Source organism: Neodiprion virginianus, chromosome 4 (assembly GCF_021901495.1).
Source record: "Neodiprion virginianus isolate iyNeoVirg1 chromosome 4, iyNeoVirg1.1, whole genome shotgun sequence".
NCBI lineage: Eukaryota > Metazoa > Arthropoda > Insecta > Hymenoptera > Diprionidae > Neodiprion > Neodiprion virginianus.
Window position 1 is genome coordinate 16,034,589 of NC_060880.1, and position 21,398 is coordinate 16,055,986.

The 21,398-nt window shown below is 38.4% G+C and overlaps 2 protein-coding genes across 6 annotated transcripts in view; both read right to left on the reverse strand.

Annotated features, from left to right (window-relative positions):
- The window catches only part of LOC124302342 (protein kinase C-binding protein NELL1-like), an 83,136-nt gene extending 78,547 nt beyond the window's left edge, over positions 1-4,589 (reverse strand). Inside the window, exons 1-2 of one of the 2 annotated variants that reach the window (XM_046758451.1) lie at positions 4,460-4,589; positions 768-2,262 (exon numbers count right to left, since the gene is read on the reverse strand). In XM_046758451.1, coding sequence (XP_046614407.1) covers positions 768-1,056 — 289 coding nt within the window. In that variant the 5' untranslated portion in view covers positions 1,057-2,262; positions 4,460-4,589. Of the gene's footprint in view, positions 1-767; positions 2,341-4,459 lie in introns of both variants that reach the window. The other variant, XM_046758452.1, reaches the window with a different exon arrangement.
- Positions 4,590-18,388: 13,799 nt separating this feature from the next.
- LOC124303662 (uncharacterized) lies at positions 18,389-21,271 on the reverse strand. 4 transcript variants are annotated; one of them, XR_006907954.1, is made up of 8 exons: positions 21,116-21,270; positions 20,701-20,915; positions 20,453-20,618; positions 20,125-20,342; positions 19,883-20,050; positions 19,263-19,441; positions 18,940-19,179; positions 18,389-18,872 (listed from the first exon to the last, which is right to left on the reverse strand). XR_006907954.1 is itself a non-coding variant. In XM_046761158.1 (7 exons), exons 2-7 carry the CDS (start codon positions 20,808-20,810, stop codon positions 18,832-18,834), a joined length of 882 nt encoding a protein of 293 aa, XP_046617114.1. In that variant the 5' UTR covers positions 20,811-20,915; positions 21,116-21,271; the 3' UTR covers positions 18,389-18,831. The 4 variants fall into 4 exon arrangements, 3 of the variants coding, with proteins under 3 accessions (XP_046617114.1, XP_046617112.1, XP_046617113.1); XM_046761158.1 differs by lacking the exon at positions 18,940-19,179 and having other exon boundaries at positions 21,116-21,271; XM_046761156.1 differs by having other exon boundaries at positions 18,389-19,179.
- Positions 21,272-21,398: the final 127 nt, after the last annotated feature.

Below are 21,398 nucleotides of genomic sequence, written 5' to 3' on the forward strand. Positions count from 1 at the left end.
ATCGATAGTTCCAGTAGAAAACCACACGACGATGAGTATATTCCGTGGTTATTTCTCACCAGCATTTGGCGGTTTCGATATTAATTTTTCAACGTTTGGGAAGAAATGATGACGTTCAATTATATGACCAGTTCGTTGTTATTACGAGTATCTGGTGCAATAGGAGAACCAGGAAACTAATAGGAGGGATTGATCGACTTCAAGAAGAAGACCAACCTGAAAGCACACGCTATAAAGGTTGCAGAAAATATCAAGCATACAAGAAAAGTGTACCTATAAGTCATAAGTCAGGTATGTTTTCCACGGTTCGAGTAGAAACGCCATATCATTGATTCGTCGCGGATTTCGAAATCGGACACCATAGGGCGTAATGCACCACAAAATCTGCAGCTCGAAGGTCGCAAGATGAGTTTTAAAATCGGTACTATTCCCCTGTTCAAATATGTATACAGTACCTAAAGAAACAAGTCTACACATTGTGATACGTGTACTTTGTGGTAGCATTAGAAGGTTAACAACGTATTGGATTAATTAAAGAATCAGATCATCCGCATCGTTCGAATACCAGTTATGCTTCGTACTCTCACTGCGCGATCGGTACCCGGAAGATCATACAGAGTACATAAGTAGAAAGACAAAAGTGTGGTTAATTCGATCATAAATAAACCAGGATAACGATCCTGGCATAAAAGAACCTGCATATTCCATAGACGCACGTAGACGACGAGAGGAGAAAATAAAGACTAGGGTATGACTGAAAATCCTACCTGAATGTGTAACGAGTGCCAAGGAAAGAGCGACGACAGCGACGACGATAAAGGCTTTGTCGACCTTAGTGTAAGACAGTCGACGATGACTAGAGTCTCTTCTTCTCCGCCAACTGTTTTGGCCACGTCCGGTGAACCGCAGTGATGCAGATGAGTGGGGAGGGGTGCTCCTCGGGGATGACGACGACGCCGTGTCCTCGGCAGGGCGTTGCGGGGACTGCAATCGCGGAGGATCGCGTTCTTCGAGGAGGAGGAAGCGGGTACGGGCCCGGTCATGGGGCCCGTTCATGGCCTGGGTATCGGCCAGCGTGGGCTGCTCCTCAGGTCAGCGTCTCCTCAGATCAACAGGACCTATTCCCTCGACTGTTCCTGCCTGCAGCTGCTGGACCGACGGCGACCACCGCGGCAGCATCACACTGGAATAGTCTTATATTATCTTCCTTCCTTCCTCCTTTCCTTCTTCCTGCCTATCCTTCCACTTCCTCTTTTCCTCCGAAGCTTCTCTCTTCGATGTTCCGGGTTATTGCAGGTTCGGGGGATGAAGATGGAGAATTGACTATTCCACCAAGTCGGTTGTGTTATTCCAGTATTTAGCAACGTCGTTCACTCATCTTTTTCTATTCTTCTCGATATTACTGATATTACTGTTATTGTATCTTCTTACTCCTCTACGCGGACAAGCTTTCCTCTTATCAGGAAATTTTGATATCCCGTTTCGCGGGAGTGTACGAAGATTAGTTCTTTTCTTCTTCACCGTTTTTGCACACCTTTTTTCGTTTTCGATTACTACGCACAACACTTTAGCCTCGGATCTCTCCTCTCTGTCTATCTCTCTCGGATTATATACCACGGGGGGGAAAGAAGAGACTCTGGTACTTTTTGGTGATCACACTGTTGAATAACCTTGATTGAAACACCACAGCGTCCAATGGTCTATTATAAACGTTCTATATACTCGTCTGTGTGTGTTGAGGAGAGGAGAAACTGACACAATTTATTTTTATACTTTTATACACACCACCTGCACAGTTCCCGAATCACGCTATTCGTATATTGTATAAACACGTACACACGTACGTACAATGTATATACGTAATACACGCATGTAAATTTTGGCAGTAAAGCTATTGCATCTTGATTCGATCGTACGCATATGGGTTTACAATATCCCTCACCTGCAACAGTCACTGCACTTTAGTGTACGAATGTAGAATGATTTACACCGTCGATGTGGTAAATTTTTACGCGCGTACTTTGATATATTTTATGTATATGTAACGTTTATCGTTTATAGCATGGATCGTCAAATTTACTTGTACCGAAGACTGACATTATTTACTTTATACACTTTCGTGTCGGTATCGATTTTTCCTCTTTTTCTTCTTTTTCACATCGACGACGATTAGCACCGTCTAATCGTATTAAAAATTTATAATATTCATCTATAGAATTGTTTCAGTGTTAATCCTGATCTCCCCAACTCTCGTTCCCACATCTGTTTGCTCATATTACGGTATTTTTATTATTATACATTATAATAACACACCGGCGTCTCATGAATGAGAAATAATTTCTGTAGAACGAATTAATGAACTATGAATAACAATGTTGAAAAAGAAAAAAGAAAAAAATACAAAAAACACGCACACACACGCACGATACCCGAAAATCTGCACCTAAAATTACATTTCTCGCTTCTTCTCTTTTCTACCTCTCTCTCTCTCCCTCTCTCTCACTCTGGCTCTTGCTCTCTATCTCTCTGTCTCTCTTTCTCTCTCTGTTTTTCTTTATCGAATACTAGATTTTTATCACTTGCAAGCATTACTCTCTTTATTTTTTTAATTTATATGCCCTTATTTCGTGCTTCTTCTTTTCCCTCTTCAGTTCGGAAGACGACACACCGCGTATATAATATACAGAATAATGCGTTACTCACTAATATTATGCAATACAAAAATTAGACATCAACAAACGATCAGAAGTCCGTTAATGGACTTTTTGAGAGAAAAGTCAAAAGAAAGACGAGAAGCTAATTTCCACCCCACCCCCTCCCACCCCCAACCCCCGCAACCCCTTCTTAAATTTTCGCGTTCATCGATGTATTGTAATTTTTTTCAAATCTTTTGCCCTTTAAGTTTCATGACGTCGATTATCGTACCGAATGGATTCCATATTAATGCCCGGATTTATCAAACAATTTTCAGTCTCTCTCTTTCTCTTCTTCTCTTTTCCTCTTCAAATCACTGAGAAGAAGAAAAAAAAAAACAAGAAGAGAAAGAAAAAGAAACAAATGCACTTATTCTGCACGCACTCTGTTTTTTCTCCCGTCTTTTTCAAATTCACTGCGTTTCATCACGATTGTTAATATTATTTTTATTGCTATTATACCGTATTGTTCCTCCTAGCGTGTGGATGATTGATGTTACGAGGGGGGAAAAACGAGATTTTTCAAACACGAGTACTTATTGCAAGATAACAAGATGCAGAAAAAGAGAGGAAGAGAGAGAGAGAGAGAGAGAGAGAGAACGAGATTTCGGAGAAATTTGAACATAAAATACGCGAATCAAGTAAAAGAAAACTAATCGATGAAGCACACACGATATGCAGTGTGTAATCTCTGCAGACGAGGAAACGACGGCAAGCAATATAAATTATTGTGATGATTATTATGACAATTTTATTATTACAACGTTACACACGCAGGATATAATTAAATGTCTCAAGTTCATGTAAACCTAAACACACATCGTTTCGTTAAATATTTCACGAATTCACGATTTATGATTTATTATATGTATAATGATAATAATAATATTATTAATAATCATAATAACATTTAAAATACGATGAACAAATGAATTAATTAAGCGATCGATTCGATTCAAATCATTCAAATATATTTGTAATGAAAAATTGATTATACTTTCTTCAAATATATATATGTATTAATACGATAATATAGTAATGATAATAACATGAATAAACAATAACGATATTCAACCGCGTTTAGTTTATACCTTTTTTTTTTTCGTTTTTATCCAATTCTCTTCTTTTTCATTCGACGTGTATATATATTTGTATAATAACAGCGATTGTTAATATTATTATTGGTTTATTTTACTCGTTTTTTTTTTTTTTAGCTTTTTTTCTTCATCAACTATACGTGTGTCAATATCGATATCCGTTCTTGTATCGTTATAACAATTGTTATCGTTGTTGTTTAAAAAAAAAAAGGCGTTGTAACTTATATGTCGTTTATTTCGTTCAGTTTTACAAGCAAATTATTATTCAAGCGAATAACGATGGTTAATATATTTAGTTTTTTTTTTTTGTTTGTATCATCAAATTTATTAATCGCTGTATTCGTCGTTGCTTACTGCACGCAATAAACCGACGTTACGTATATTTTTAAGGGATGAATCGAGATCTACCGCCCCCGTGTGGCAATGTCATCGTACGAAACAATAATCGACATCCATATTTAAACGAAAGTATAATTAACGATGGTATAGAAATTTAGCAAAAGGATTGTCTCGTTTGTCGAGGGGATGAGGGGTGGGCGGGGGTCGGGGGTCGGAGGTTGGGGTGGTCGTCGGTGGTGGTGGTGGTGGTGGTGGTGGTGGTGATGAAACGTTCCTGAACAATACGCAGATGTATATTCGATATCAGTGATATTCAATGTTAATTAATACCCGGCGACGGAACGGCAGCAGCGGCTGCGTTAGCGGCTGCGGCGGCTGCGACGACGGCGACGGCGACGGCGACGGCGACGACGACGACGACGACGAACGAGCAGCCCGTAACTTGCATGGGCTGTTTGTTAGGGAGCTCATCGGAGACTGGCTCTCCTCGCAACTCCGAACCGAGGTTCTGCTGCTGCTGCTGCTAGCGGCCAGGTTCGCCGGAACGGCGGCCGGCCAAACTCGTCGTCGTCGTCGTCGACGTCGTGCCTGCGTGAGTGCGTGCGGCGTGCGTGCGTGCGGGCGTGCGTGCGTGCGTGCGGTCGCTTTTACGTAAATCGTCGCGTGTGCGCATTCGCTTCGACTGTGTCTGTGCGCGTGTGAAACACCACGCCTCCCCGTTTGCCTGTGTTTCTTCGTAGGTCGGGGAGGGGGAAAGGACGGGATGGGGGGGGGGAGGTGTGTGTGATACGCGCGCAGCCACCGCCGCGCCGACGTCGACGTCGACGGCCTACGACGGCTATAGGACTGTATGACTACGACTGCGACTGCGACTGCGACTGCGACTACGACTACGACTACGACTGCGACTACGACTATCAGCCGACGGAGTACGACCAAGGCGACGACTCAAAGGCCCGCGCGAGGAGCAGCAATCGATGTGAAACGTCGTCTCGCGGAAGACTACCCGCTCTCAATTTCGCTCCATCTACCTATCTATGATCTTTCTATATGTATATCTGTCTATCTATCTGTCTATCTATATGTCTATCTATCTGTCTATCTATCGATCTATTTATCGACCCATCTATCTTTTCCATGTATCTCTCTCTTTATCTATCTATATGTTCGTCCATCCGTCCGTCCGTCCGTTCTTCCGTCTATCTATTTATCTATCTATCTATCTATCTATCTATCTATCTATCTATCTATCTATCTATCTATCTATCTATCCGTCTCACTCTCTGCACTGTACTACATGGCACTATTATACTCAAATTATTGTGTATCCTTTAAATAATTGTACATAATAATTAAAGGTGTATTCCAGTCTAGAGGCCTAAGTTACGGGCGTTTTTTTAGACTTGATAAAAACAGAAACGTATATATTTCTACCATTCCATTTTCCTACTGTATTTTTATTGTTCTTTAAACCACTTGCAACAAAAATTATGGCCATGAACAACAGCGTTGCGGCGATTGACACGATTCCGATGCTCCCATTCATCTCAAACAAAAATGAAACCAATTTTCTTGATCGATAATAATTTTATTACGGCAGGTACTAAAGAGAAGAAAAAATTTGAAAGATGACAACTGTCTGAACGAAAAGATAATTTTTCAACCTACTTTTTCACGATTAAAAAAAAATGGTGGTAATAATAATTTCGCAATATTCGTATTAAGAGCGATAGAGAGGTATATACCTACTGAAGGTCCATACCAAATTTGAAATCAATCGGTTGAATAGAACTCGAGATTTTATGTCAACCAGGTTGAAAAGTGTAATTCGGAGATAAGCACGTTTGAAATTTTGACGTTGGCTTCCGTATCAGATGGCTTCTGCCGCATTCGCAGCTTCCTCGTAAGCTGATCTTTATAGCTTTGAATTCAGCTCATGACTGAAGTGCTCGTAACTTTCTCAATTTTCAGAAATTTGACATCGGCTGTGGGCCAAAATATACTTAAAAGTTTAATTTTTCCAAATTTCTAGATAAAAATCCCCCTTAATACCGAGTTTTTCGATTCCGAAGTAATCAAAATGCATCTTAATTGCACCAAAATTATTATGGGAGATATGTCGATGCCTGAACATTAAAAAAAAAATGTTAAATACAAATGAGTAAGCAGTATGATTAATTGGTTAAAAAATGAATAATAAATTACCGTTTTGCCTGCCCATTTTAATTTTGGTTGGAATATTTACGGTTTTGACTACAGAATTTATGTAATTTTTTTGACGAATCATAAAAGTGTTGCAACATTGTCAAAATATCATCATTTAAGGCACTCTGGGACCGCCAAGGAGGGTTGGAAAAACCGTTTTAAAAAATTGCAATGCTTTTCGAGTTGGAACAACAATATAAAAAATCGTCGACCAAATCCAAAAGGGTGAAGCTCAGACCGTAAAAGTTGAATCGGAATGTAATGCCCCATATATACCTAATAATATTTCGCTAAGACTGTTATAAATGTTTCAAAAGATGTATGTATAGAAAGCTTCAAGTTTCAAAATCAGAAAACTTTTACAGATGTTCGACATGATTATTCTGACTTCCGCATGATTGTTTCCAATTACATGAAACAAAAACCCCTTACTATCTACCACATTTTTCCCATATTTTTTTTTACTTCCACCTACGGTTTAAACCTACGGGACAAAGTAATCTACTTGATGTGGTTTGAACGGGGAAAACTTGGAATTCCGAGAGCGATCTTTTAGCAGCGTAAAGCTATATGCGATATTAATTAACCGCAAAGATTCTTTTATATATATATATATATATACGTATGTATCATGAACAAAATTTAATAATAGCACTGATTATAACAGGTGGCGTGATTAAACAGCAAAAGTAACACAATTTTTCCGATTTGTGGTTAATTATACTTCATAAAATATTATAAATTTTCGTTTTATGGGTGAACGAACAACTTTAATAAAATAAAATATGAAATTAAGAAAAAGGGAACCCTATAAGAATGGAAGAAATAGAAAGTTTGAACTTGGGAAAAATAGAGATAAGTTAAAAAAAAGCTTCCTTATTAATACCATATAACAGTATGATGTTTATGAAAAACAAAAAGAACTTCTGACGATGAGAAATCGACACGAAAATAGATACAGAGGAAGAGAAGATATAATAAGTGCAGATATAACTCTCGGTGAAAGATCAAATAATTCTACATGCTATATACTTATAATTATATACATGTGACCATCGGAATTTGTACTTTGCGCAGCAGCTAAGTGCGGTGCAAAGATGAAATGGAATGACACGAATCCTTGATTCGAACGACAAAATGTTATCGTCTACACACGCTCACCTTTCTCTCTCTCTCCATCTCTCTTCGGCATTTCGTGCGTTATTGCTTGCAGGTGGTGATGCTTAGTCCCCAATGTATCCATGCTTGTAGAGTCAGCATAATTTAATTTATTAACGTACAACTTTATCTTATTTTTATTTATCTTTAATTATCTTTGTTTCTACTTTCCTCGAGAGTAAGCGCGTCTTGTGCGCTCTCTCGTAAAACATTTTATATATGTGAAACCTTATTTTCCTTCTTATTCTTTAATACTTATATTTACTGTTTTATTGTTTACTTTTAATTTTAAGCTTCCACGATCGCTTGTAACCTTTTACAAAATTTTTCTGTATCGATTTTTCCACGGTGTTCTTAGGGGACCTCAGTCCCAGAGCACGTAATAAACAGCTCTCTCTCTCTCTCTCTCTCTCATATGTTTGTAATTCGCTACCTTTTGTTAATAATACTTGCTCACCTATTTACTCATGTTTGATTTTACTTTAATTTTATTTTCTTTTTTCACATCATGTCAGTTGTTTTCTGCGATGCTTATTACGATATGTTATCATATGTGTCCATGAATTTGTTAGAAAATAATTTTATATTTTGTATTTATGCCTGGGGTCCTCAGGGAGTCCAACTCCAGGATCGAATAAATGTACTTTCATTCTCTCTCTCTTTCTCTCCCTCCCACACTCGCTCTCCGTTATAATAAACTGTAACGTATGACTGTAAGATAAACTACATTATGTAATATATATACACACATATCTGCAATAACATATATGAAAAAATAAACGTATCACGATACATTTCAGACTATGAAATGAATTTGTCAACGTTTCTCGTATTATGCGAACTTAAAGAACAATCAAATAAACAGTTTTAATTACAACTTGTTGGAGTGAAAATTCCAAAGAAAAGAAAAAAAAAAGAATTCACGAGATTAACGGTATGTATGTCAGCCAATTTGTTCCATTCTCTTTTCCTTCTCTGTTCTATGTCATGCGTAATAATTCTGCGAGGTGGAAGGTGGAAGAAGAGAGAGAGAAAAAGAAAGAGAAGGAATCTAACGACGCGTTTCCAAGGTGGGGTTGGACGTTTTCGTCTCTGCACCTGGGTTTTGGTCGCGCGTCGATCGCCTCGTGTGGGCACCAGGTGGTTTTCAACGTACAGAAATAATGCACCATGTATATAAATACGTAACTTTCTGCCTGTATGACATACCCTTTACACATGTCAAAGCCAAGTCGAGGAATCATGTTTCCCTTTTCTTAAAGAAAGAACGTGGAAAAAAATGAAGAGAAAATAGCACCCCTAAATTTCCACATCGCTTACAATTATTACATCGAACTCTATATGCTCAAATATCATTGTTATTGTACCCCGCGACCAAATATCTCAGCTATGTAATCCTTGAACTGTATACACGAAACAGGGAGAAACTATTTCAATAATAATCATGATAGCGGCCGCGGAATTATTTAATGATTAGGCAGGCGAGAATGTTGAGACAATTAATTACAGAAGATTAATTCGTTAAGCGAGATTGGATTCCTCTCCACCTATTGTTTTATACTATACGTACATACTTGGCTTCAGCCCTTTATCCCCTTCTCAAATCTTCCATTGTCCGGACGTGTAATATTACATTAAAACAGCGTCTTATGTCGAATTCCTTTTGAATTCCACCCCAAACAACACCGCCAAGTTTATAGATACGTAACATACGTAAGTATATACGGGGTATTTCATGTCAATTCGACCAATAATTTTCCCTGACTATTTTTTATTTGCTTCAGAATTTTTTTACACGATTCTTCGGTCTCGAAAGAGCAATCCTGAATTTATTCACATTTTTTCCTACAACCCTAAATTTTTTATGATTATTCAAACCTATCCAAGAATTGGCATTTCTTTAAACTCCGAAAAATGTATCAAAATTTTTATTTTTTATTTCGATAATTCTGATGTCGTCCCGTGATGGGGCGATTTTTTTAGCACTTTAAACATCTCGAACAAACCAAACACCATGTTTCAATGTTCCGAAAAATTCTCAAAACAGTGCGTCAAAAGATTCATAATTGAACGCAGAATTTTTGGTAATTTTTTAAGAATTTTTGGAACGTCGAAACATGGTGTTTTGTTCGTACGATATGCTTAGTGTTAAAAAAACCGGAAAAAATCAGAATGATCGTAATGAAAAATAAAATTATTGACAATTTTTGAGATTTGTAAAGAATACCAATTTTCAGACAGGTTTGCACAATCGTACAAAATTAACAGTTGTATAAAGAAGACTGAAAAAATTCAGGAGTGCTTTTTTGAGATCGGAGAAACGTAGAAGAAAATCTGGGTGATGAGGGATAATCATTGGTCGAGTTGACGTAGAATGCCCCAAATTTTACACTTTACGCACGATCTACTTATCGGGGAAATTTCTTTTCAAAATTTTTTTCTTACACAAATTGTCACGACGGCGAAAAAATAATCTATAACATATTATTTACAGGCTTAATAAATATTGTACATGTATACAGGGCTTCATTATCGCATCGCGACACGGCACGCGCAATGTTACAGAATTAGCGGTAGGTAGGTAAAAAGGCAAGAATTTCTTCCTGCGAGCAGTACGTGCAGCAGTATAAACGACAACTGCGAAGGCAAAGGAGTAGAGGAGAAGAGAAATATTATAATTTACGAGGGCTGTCGTTCTTCGTCTCGGGGCGGATAAGAATTTAAACGGCTACGATAAAGAAAAAAAAAAAAGAAAAAAAGAACGAAAGGAAGTAGGTATAATATTTCTTTCCGCGTTGAATTTTTCCTCGAAATGTGTATTGTAGTACATTATATTATATTATAATATATTACATAGTCGAGATTAAAACGTAATATCAATATAATTATAGAATATGTGTGAGAAATAAAAGAGGCGGGTGTGTGTGTGTGTGTGTGTGTGTACGTATAATAGAATGAATGTAAAAAGATATTGGTTTTAAAAACGAATGTGTACAATAAAATGAAATGCGAATATCTTTCATTTAAATACACGACGATGCCCCCTTTATTACATGAATATTGTGTATAGGTAGGTATATGTACACCACGTATATCGAGGTATATCGACGATGATGCACAAAATAAGGAGAAAAGAAAAAGAATCATTGAAAGCATGTTTATTCGGGATATACATATGATAATAATAATAATACACACATTACGCATGCAGGCGTAATGATAAGAACACGAGCCGTGAGGTGATAAAAAACAGAAGGATACAAAAATAAAATAAGAGAAGAAAGAATTAGGTATTTACTTACCTTTTCTCTTCTATCGAATTTATATAAATCTTACAATGGAATTTGTATGCAGGGCAAGAGAAAAAAAAAAAAAAAAAAAGAAGAAGGGAAAAAACACTCGAAAATTTATACGATAAGAAACGAGAAAAGAACAAACAAACACAAAGCTGCCGGTAAAAAGATCAATTGCCATTGATCGTTACAGAGAAATTTTCATTCGCAAAACCGATATATATATATATAAGTATAAGGATGCTGAATAATGTAATAGGTATGATGGAAAAAGAAAAAATGGAAGAAGTGTTTCTTTTTTTCCTCTGTCTATGGAACCGATAATTTCTTTCGGCGATGTATTTTATATATAGACATATATTATACATGTATACCATACCGCGTTTCCAGCCTCTCACGCGTATAATAAAGAATTCAAAACATTTAGCGAGTGTTGCGTGTGTATGTGTGTATATATATATAAAACTATGTCTAGATATCACACACGGACGTCTGTCCGTCTGTCCGATGTCTGCTGCACGGCGATGGTGAGGAGTGAGTATTTTTAGCCATCGCAAAAGAAGAAAACGCGAACGAAACGCGAGGCACCCTTAATGCACCGTTAACACGAACGAAATCCCTTCTATACACTATCTTTCCTTCTCTAGCGCATAAGTATAGTTCGTATTAATATATATATATATAAACCTACACATCGCGTCATCGTTGTCAAAAGTTTTTTACCTTTCGCATCATGACGCATGATTTTTGTTACATGTTGTACCCATGTGTTGGGTGGAAAAAAAATTTCAACAACGGATAGGGGTAAGAATCGAAATTATTGTTGATTACGAAGAAAATAATACATCGATGTAGATTAGATACCAAAACTGAAAGGCATGGAGAATATATATAAGAATAATTTCAGACTATCTTGACTTTATTCGTAGTACAATAAATTCGCCGATCGTAGTACAATAAATCTAATGAATTCTCAACGTAGATGCAGAAACGCCAACGAAGAATCGAACATCGAGCGATCGACCAACAACAACGACAATAAGAAACGGAAGGGTCACGGGAAAAACGAACGAACGAATGGAAGAATCCTCCCTCGTCGCTTTAACAAAACGTTTACGATCCTATTCGCCGATTCACGGTAAACGTGAGATATGTGCATATAATGTATGTGCATGATCATGTGGCATGATGCGTCCGACGGCTAAACGGCGCCCCGTAAAACGAGATACCCGCATCGTTCGATCTCGAAAGAGCGTAAAAAGAGTGAAAAGGGGATGAGGAGAAGATCGTTCGTCTGCTAATTTACCTTGGGGAGTGGTCTGCTACTAGTACATAGTACAGGGAAATCACCTTGACTTAGAACCAAATGCACGTAAGGGTTCTTTCGCGATATTTATTATTAATATGTAGGGGGAAATATTTTTTCATCATTTTTTGGAGAGGGTCCCGCCGTGCGACGGAAATTTTTTTTATATTTTTTGTTCGGAATTATGGCAATATAATGATGAATTTGGCTATATCTATATCTAATTGAAGATACACACAAGAGTCGCGTTATGCGCTCGTCGCGAGGTAAAAAGCAAACCAATCCGTTGGGAATAATATTTTTTTAGCCGATTTTTTTTTTTTTTTTTTTGTCGCACAGACAATTAATTGTTGTACCTCTGTAACGGGTCATATTTCCATGACCCCGTTCAGTGACGCAAACATGTGTTTATTCATATATACATCCCTTCTTTTACTGCGTCGTCGATATAATGATAATTCAATTATGTACGCATTCGTTCGTTTCAAAGACTCTAAACTACGTCAACGAATGAAAAACACTCGGACAAGAGCTTTCTGTACGCTCTTTCCTGTTTTTCGCACAGGATTATAGACAAAACCGAGTTATGAAGCTCAAGCGGTAGAATAATAATAATAATAACAATGTATTATATCCATGGGAATGTTGGAAAAATATTATGTGAATAGCAAATGGAGTACAGAAATTCTTAAAACTAATTATAGTAATAAATTAAGCCAAATACCTGAAGAGTTAACGGGAGTTAATGTCTAATGGCTGCCAACCTATGAGAATCATTTTTAATCGAATTGGTATCATCATCATCATCATCGTCATTATTATCGTGTTGCAATATTACGATATATATGGTAAAGTTCCTCTGTAGAAAACTATATATATATATATATATATATACCTGTGTAAATTTTATATTGCCTCTTTCTGCACCCGGCTGCAAACCATTGTGAGGCTAATTGCTCTCGTCGCCGATGAAACCGTTGACGGGTGTAAATTCAGCGCTGATTCTACCGCGAGGTAAAGACACACACACACACAAACACAACTCTTTTCTGTTAGGACTTTGGTTCACAATCGTTACGCGTGTATTTGCCAAGTTGATCCGAACCGAACGATACTTTCCATGGAATGTGCAAAAGAGAACGAAGTGAAGTTCGCGCTTAAACACAGCTTGCAGCCGTTCGATTGTTTGCCGTGGTTCAGAGAACTCGGGCCATGGAATGTGTTGTAACGCGAGTAGAATACACGCATACAAATGGCCCGTTGGCACCTCTAATTGGAGGCAAACATCGTCTGCGAATGCTGCTGCTCCTGCTGCTGCTTCATCGGGAAAACAGATGCAGGGGGGATGATGGCCAAAAGCAAAGAAATACCGAATCGCGGGGGCCGAAACAAACTACGATCGTCGCTTTCACTCCTGTCGACGGTCGTTAACTGACTAAAGTGCCGCCCCCTCACCATCGGCCTCTTCTTATTACCTCGCTCAGTTTTATTTAACAAATGCGATTAATCGTCGATGTTTGTATACCTACCGTACGCCCGTTCAACTCACCAGCAAACTCGACGATTGGATTCAAAATTAATCATGGTGGTCGATGCACGCGTATATCATTACGCGATGCTCGACCGTCTTGAATGTCACCCCGCAGTCCGGAACGACGAAGAATTGCGCGGTCGGTAAAAGAATTCGACCAATTGCGATTTCTAGCCGCTAACCGTTGTTCAGCTCACGATTAAATTCGATGATCGGATTCATACTTAAACATGATGGTCAATGCACGTGTGTATTATTACGCGATGCTCGACCGTCTTGAATGTCGCCCCGCAATCCGGAAGGGCGAAGAATTGCGCGGTCGGTAAAGGAGTTCGAACAATTGCGATTTCTACCCGCGAACTGTTTGTATTTTCAAATTGCGAATCGTAGTTCGTACGATTCCTCACCAGATAACTGCCTGCATCTTTCATCTTTCGACGCTCGTTTGAATTTTACAGCAATTTGTCCAAGGCGTCGTGAATGTACACCAGTGTACATAAGAATACAGAGGAGGTGGAAAATTTTCTACTTCAGCCGTACGTTTGTTTTTTTTTAACTCTCCAGTTTCCAGGAAATCCCGATCAAGAAGAATTCTGTAAACGCGTACATACATTTATAGAATTGTGCGCGGCTCCTGAGATCGCTCTTAAATCTTATAAAAATTCGAACGATGTTGTCGGGAGATTCTATTTTCAAGTACGTAACAAAATTTGCATGTATACTGTATGGTATATACAATGTTCCGTGAATACGGGTATCGCGGGCCAACATTGAAGCCAGACTGACCCGTTGGCTGCGAAATAATTCACTCCGTTCCACATACATACAATATCTTATATACATATGTATACCTACAATATGTATTACGCGTATATACTGAATTGCCGGAGGGCTAACTTCATTTCGCTGTTCAGAGTCTAGGCATCCCAGGCCTATAGGTATACCTATGTATATGTATGTATAGTATACTCCAAGCTGTCTACGCGCATTATATCTTCGCCCTGAAGATTTGGCACGCACTTTATCTAACGGATCGTTGAACTTTTATGACGCAACATGCGGCACCAATACACAGGGCTTTTTCGTACAATATTACGCCCGCTCTCGTGGGAGTAAATCAATGTCTCAAGTTCTCCTAGAATTTCGGTATTACGCAACCTCCGTTTTCCTCACGTATGCAGACTGGAAAATGATGAGAAAATAATAATACATTGCACTCTCCAATAGACCCCCTCCCCCGCTTTCGTACACAGTTGCTGTCCCCGACTCCCTGGCCCTTTATCTTCGCAGCACAACTCTCGCAATACGGCCGCGCAGCAAATGCAATGGTTCTGCTATTTCTTTTATCACATAAACAAACTTAGTCCAATTTAAACACACAATCACTCGGCATTGCCATGTTGAATTTACTATTTTGAATTTCGACATTTCAAGTCCAGATTCGTAATCAGTGCCTAAAAAAACCACCTGTACAAAAATTTTATCGAGAACCGTGTGGTAGATTTACTGTACTCTTGAAAAGTGTTAAATGGGGAAACAACCCTCTGACGACACGGTTTAGAACAGCGATAAAAATCTGAAAAAATTATGGTTCTAAAATTGAATTATTTGGAGTTGATTTGGGGGTGAGATAGTCGAAATTCAAACTTAATATTTCTTATGACCACCCTCAAGTATGTAAATTTGTGTATCTAACATAGGTGCGTTATAGAAGAAGCGACCGAAGAAAACCGAGAAAACTAATTGATCACTCATTCTCCAATCGTGACTAATAAATTGAAATTAATTTCACGCACCCCAAGTGCAGACGCCCTGCATCTATGGGGCGAATAATAAATACGGCATATAATAATTCCCAATTCACATTCAGTCCGTTGTACATAGAAACGAGTGTACCTTAAGGTACTAAAGTAATTGGGTGGTTAACCGCACGCGACGCATTCGAATCCGTCAATCCCTCTGCTCGCTCTTTCGTTCATTGCCAAAGAAAGCAAATTGCCATCGTCCCGTCTGCGCGGGCTTCTGGGGGAATTATTTTGGCACCCCATTCGCCTCAAGGGTGGTCTACACGGCTATTATTTTCACCGACTTGACGCAGTTACGTCCGATACAGTAAAATACAGAAGCACACATGCACGATGGGCGCGGATCCGTTGGTCACCCGATAAATGACTCACTTTCCTCGAGGAGTATATCTACCTATGTACCTCCGCCCTTTGCCGTATCGCGTACGCCTATAATAAATACCGTCTGCAGTACATAACCCAGGCACATGCACGGCATTCATGAATTGCTTCATTCAGCCCCTACGCAGAAGAAGAGAAAAGGAAAGCGACGGGATAGAGAAGAAGGAAGAAACGGAGCTAGGATGGGGACATGGGGTGGAGGGAGCCTCAGAGGAGGTCGGTCACTGCGCTTACAACCATGAAAAATCAATGAGTCGTAGTATTTTCGCCTCTTAGTACGGCGCCTCGTGGTCTCAGCCATGCATCGCGTGCATAAAACCTCGAAATCGTACGCACACAAGATCAGGAGAAACATTTCTTTCGCTTCGCGTATGCGTGTGTGCGATTATTCGCGTTAAATAACACCCTACAAAGCTTCACGGCATAATGTATGACACACACGTGATATTACATGCACCGAAAGCGATTTTTAGTTCCGGTTATCGCTCCGTCCTTAACTATTTTCGTTTTTCACCACAATCGAAAAATATAGTTCTAGGTAGAAAATGAAAATTAGTTTTTTAGCTGTTACCAGAAAGTCTATAATAGGATCCGTTACTATTCTTTCTCATTACGATCACTGTTACTATATCTTCTTGTAACTGTCGGAAAAATTTAATGCTTATGCAACAATAAATTGACGTTAAAGACTTGTTTAACTAAAAAAGTAGAGTAAGCCTCAGAAACTGATTTTGCGTTGCAATTACCAAAAAAGGAACGACAATAGCGCAAAATGGTTACGCGTATCTCGTTTTTCGTAATTCCAACAATATTCAAACAGTTTCTTTTAACGATACCTGTTTTAATGAATTCTTCTAGTTAATATAACAGATGAAATTTTTCTCAGTGCGAGAATGAGTGTGGCAAAACAGTCACGCGTAAAATATGGGTGTACGTATGTATGTAGAGTGTTGCAGAAAAAAATATTTTGCGATTTTCCACCATGGCACCCCCTAAAACGTTTGCTTAGGTTAAAAGAAAGATTCTGTCAGAAGATGAGCGATCTACGTTATGTGGAATATCGCTCTCAGTTGATTTTACACAATTTTTTAAATTTATGAAGTATCGTGAATGAAATTTAATTTGTACTGCTTACGACAATCATAATATCAATTTGTGTTACAAAGCAGCTTGTAATATTAAGTCTCCAGTTGATGCTTCAGCAGTGTTTCTGACTATCTTTTCATTATTAATTCAATCTCATTAAATAGTTATAATTTAATATGAACTCTTCATTTAGGAGAATAAGATTCTCGGTTCGTATATTGTTGTGCTATGGATCGTAATCTTTGGGTTCAATATAAATCTTTGGGTTGAATATAAATCTTAGGAAAGAAATAATAATTTAAGCGTTATAACGTGTTTCATTATGAATTCAAAAAAATTTGAAAAAACGTGAAAAGTCATATAAGCACGATCTTTCACACAACGTAAAACGCTCATCTTTTGACACAATCTTTCTTTTAACCCAAACAAACTTAGAGGGTGCCATGGTGGAAAATGGTAAATTATTTTTCACTGAAACATCTTAATGTAACGTCCATACCTCCGAATTTCACGGTGCACGATACGATACGTCGCGCATTCATGACATCTGTGCGTCGCAAAGTATTAACATGTGTAATCGGAAAGGCACAGCAAAGAGAAAGATGGATGGAGAGGGAGACAGCCAGGGAAGTAAACTCGAGTTGGACAAAGACGCGTATGTTACGTGTGTAAAATACGTACATGTACACGTAGAGATGCATGCACGTATGTATGTGTGTGCCTGTCGTGAAGATCAATACTTACTAAACACTATTCAACGAATCCAAGTTTATGCCTAGATTACGCCTTCATGTAATTAGCCAATTTTTTGTCCACAAGTTGGGGTGTAATTGCAGTCGAAAACCGATAATAGTACATTATGCAACAAGGGAATAAAGTCGAAGATTATTCTCGCAGCTGGGTTTGCGAGGGCAGTAATCACCCGAGGAGATAATCGACTTTTGTTCCTGTGTTGCATATAAGACACCATTCCCGACTCAACTCTGGCCTGGTTATTGACTTGAAAGTCTTTTCCTTTTATGTGCAAGTGTGATCATTTTATTAGTTTGAAAACTAAAATATTGTTCAAAGTTTATGAGAATACAGCAAGAAATAGTTCAAAATTGAAATAAAGGAGAAAACCAGAAAAACTGAATAACTCATTAATGGGAGGAAAGTAGCACTTTTTTCCCGCAAACTTTTAACTTATGATGTAGCATTCTGTTCAAATTTTCATTTCTCTGTTTTCAGGAAATAAAGGAAGTTATTATAATCACCCCGAAAATGAAAAGTTGAGTTTTCACTAGATCTCGATGTTTCGGCTGAAGGCTGGAAATTGGGTAGTAAAGTTCTCTTTCTCTCTTCACCCTCGTTCACTGAATTGGAATTAAAAAAATAACTTTGAAGGCACTTTAACCGTTCGTCGCAAACCATATTCCGCACTTTTCATTCGATTTTTCCATTCATTCCTTGTTGGTGTGTTCAAAAGAAATCAGCATAGTCTGGATACCTATATGCGTAGAAAGAACATCAGTCTGTTTTATTCAATGAATCACCAACTGTACAAAATTGATTAATCATTGTTATTATTAATATTATTGTTTAATTTAAGGGGGAAAAAATATGTGTTCTTTCTTTTCTTATTAGATTTGTAAAATATTCCTTCCCAAACACCAAATTTTCGAGACCCAATTGATCACACTTGAATCGAAAAGAACATTTTATTTCTTACCGATTCGTTTCAACAGATTCAATCAGGGCGACATGTGTGTTCGTGTAATCAAAACAGATTCTCGTGCCATTTTCCATCAACGTAGGAAGAAAGTAATGACAATAATTGATCGACAAATATACTAACGCACACACCTAAATATGTCAGCTCTATTCGTTATTAGTTAAAATAATTATCCAACTATTACAAGTTATTCCCTATTATTGTTATTGTTGTACTTATACCTTTAAGTCTTCTCTTTCTTTTTATCCTTCCAATAACCAAATCCTGAAATCATTGTAATTTTACTAAAATATATATATATTTATATTATACAATTAATATATGTATATACCATGCCTGAGAGACACCGTACATAAGTTCTTGTCATCTAAGATTGACACTTTGTCGCAATGATACACTCATGGCGTATTATAATCGAAATAAATTCGAACTTATTCAAAGAAATCAGCAACCTCTGCCAGTTCACGAACTCGGGCCTGTTCGTGTGCCCAACGGTCTTCCGCTAGTCGTTCACTGACAGCCCACTTATCATGATAAACTCTTTGACCGCAACCAGGACACTTTTTCCCTCCTGTAAAGAAACGCAGTGGTTGTGCCTTTTTTTTCAAAGTAAATATACCAGAGAGAATTACGAGAGTAAAACTTTGGAAATACCGTGAAATGGAGGAGTTTTCATATACGTTATGAGGCATTGCTGATGGAACAAGTGGCTGCAGTACAGCCTCTCGATGTGCAAATCTGCCGTCTCGTCGATTACCGCATCCTCCGGATTCTGAGGAAGACAAGCATCTCTGCAGAGCTGACAATGCTGGTTTGGAAGAGTCTTGGCAGATCTTAATAACAGATAAGTTACACTGCTTGTAAAAAAGCTGGTCACAACATTCGAGTTTGTGGAAACTACTGAGATATAATGATACTGAAATGCTCACTGCATTGCTCGATATACGGCTGGCTTTCTGGAGAGAGAGGCATAGCTTGGAGATGAAGCGCTGTCTCTTTTGCACCGGTGCAGTCTTTCACAAAGTTGATACACGGGAGATCAGTGCCTCTTTCGCACGTGTTTTCTTTCGGAAATCAGTGACATTACATTTTTACCTAAACTGTGTGACGCTCGCGCAGTAGCTAGTAGAAACAGACACCACTTCACCTCTGAGCAATCTCTCTCTCTGGAACCCTTACCACCGCAGTGAGCGTTCCATATTATTATATTTCAGTGGAGGAAACTAGATTAGAGAAAATATTTTACAAACATATACCCTGAGTCATCCATTTACCTTATGAGAAAAGATACAACTTTGCAGAGAGAGGGCGAAGGTTTGAACATCGGTTGATTAGGGAGCTTCTTTAACGGAGGTTCGACACATCTTCTGCCGAGTTCTCTGCCCTGCCCAACTAAATGACGGGTGAAAACAGGTGGGAAGTTAGTGTCGATCTCTTCCAAACTGAAATAACGAAACATCAAGAAGTGACGAGAAATAAGAAATACGGAAATTATTGTACAATATCCCAAGCTTACCTAACCGAAATTTCAGGATAAGTGTCAGGGACCAATATTTTTGTCTTAAAATAATAAAGTCCTTGATAAACCTTCAAGTTGATATAGGAACTTTTCTGTTTCAACTGCAGTTTGTCGCGTTCTCCAAGAAGCTTTTTCAATGCAGATATTTCGTCGTAACAACAGCAGAGTGAATTTTCATGGATAAAATTTCTGACAAACTTCAAAACAGGCAGGACCTAGTAAATCAGTTTGAATTTAGTAGGATTAGCTATAAACCTCTGCGAATGGTTATTATAAGATGAAAATGAATGCTCTTTTCAAATAAATAAAGAAGCAAATAAATCACCTGAGCTTTTCCCAAGATTTTTTTACACTCCTGTTCGCAGACATTGGTCAAGCCAGCCAGCAGATTTTCAGACAGAGTTTTACTCTTCAATTCAATCAGCAACGGAGTTTTGGGATAATCTTCCGGAAATTGAGCACATACAATGATTTTCTTAAATGACGTCTTTCTGCAAAATGTTTCGACAATCATGCAAAGGATGACAAAGCTGATTTGAAATAACCAGAGTCTTAGAGTTGAACGATTCTTACGTTATTTCGATCCGAACCATAGTTTGGAAGCAGGAAACGATTCGGCTACCTTCGACCACATTGTGACAAAGTTTGGAAACCTCTTGCAATTCATCTTCAATAAATCCCATGGAAGTCGTCTTAAGCGATAATCGAAGGCTGTAGATTCAGGACGGTCAGGACTTCGAGCGAAATGTGACTGAAGCCATTCAGAGCATCATTGGACCCCGTTAAGACTGGATGGGAGAAATAAAACAGAAAGGTCACGTTTTTATTCAACCGATAAGTGAAACGTTACGGCTGGCAAAGAGTTTTAAATACCGCGAGAATCGTTCGAGCTTACAGCAAAGCAACGTAAGCATAACCTCAAAAGGTGGCAGGAGTTTTGTTTACGTAACGATATAGGCTAGACGCAGAGACCGGTTTTCATGCTTACCGAAATCCTTGAAAGCTCACGAAGCGATTGTTTGACCTCGATAAAATGTGGAAAACCCGGCAGACGGCTCGAAATCGAATTTTATAATTCCACCCAAGGCCACGCGACCTTCGCCAGCAGTTCCCAATCCACTCTACATGCTACTCTGTGAACCCACTATTTACCAGAAGACGGCAAAACAGAAGTTGCAGCGATCTTCCGCGTGAGTCGTTGCAATGCTGGAAACACATAGCAGGACTTTCGTTCAAATTGTTTCGGGTAATTATAGAGCATAAAACTTTTT

What these genes read in the sequence shown, in the direction of transcription:
- LOC124303662 (XM_046761156.1), bottom strand. Translation starts at nt 20,810, where the DNA reads ATGGGATTTATTGAAGATGAATTGCAAGAGGTTTCCAAACTTTGTCAC. An exon ending in ATGGTTCGGATCGAAATAAC is followed by an intron (nt 20,619 to 20,700) that starts GTAAGAATCGTT and finishes AACATTTTGCAG; the next exon opens with AAAGACGTCATTTAAGAAAA. An exon ending in GTTGTATCTTTTCTCATAAG is followed by an intron (nt 19,442 to 19,882) that starts GTAAATGGATGA and finishes TCTGTTATTAAG; the next exon opens with ATCTGCCAAGACTCTTCCAA.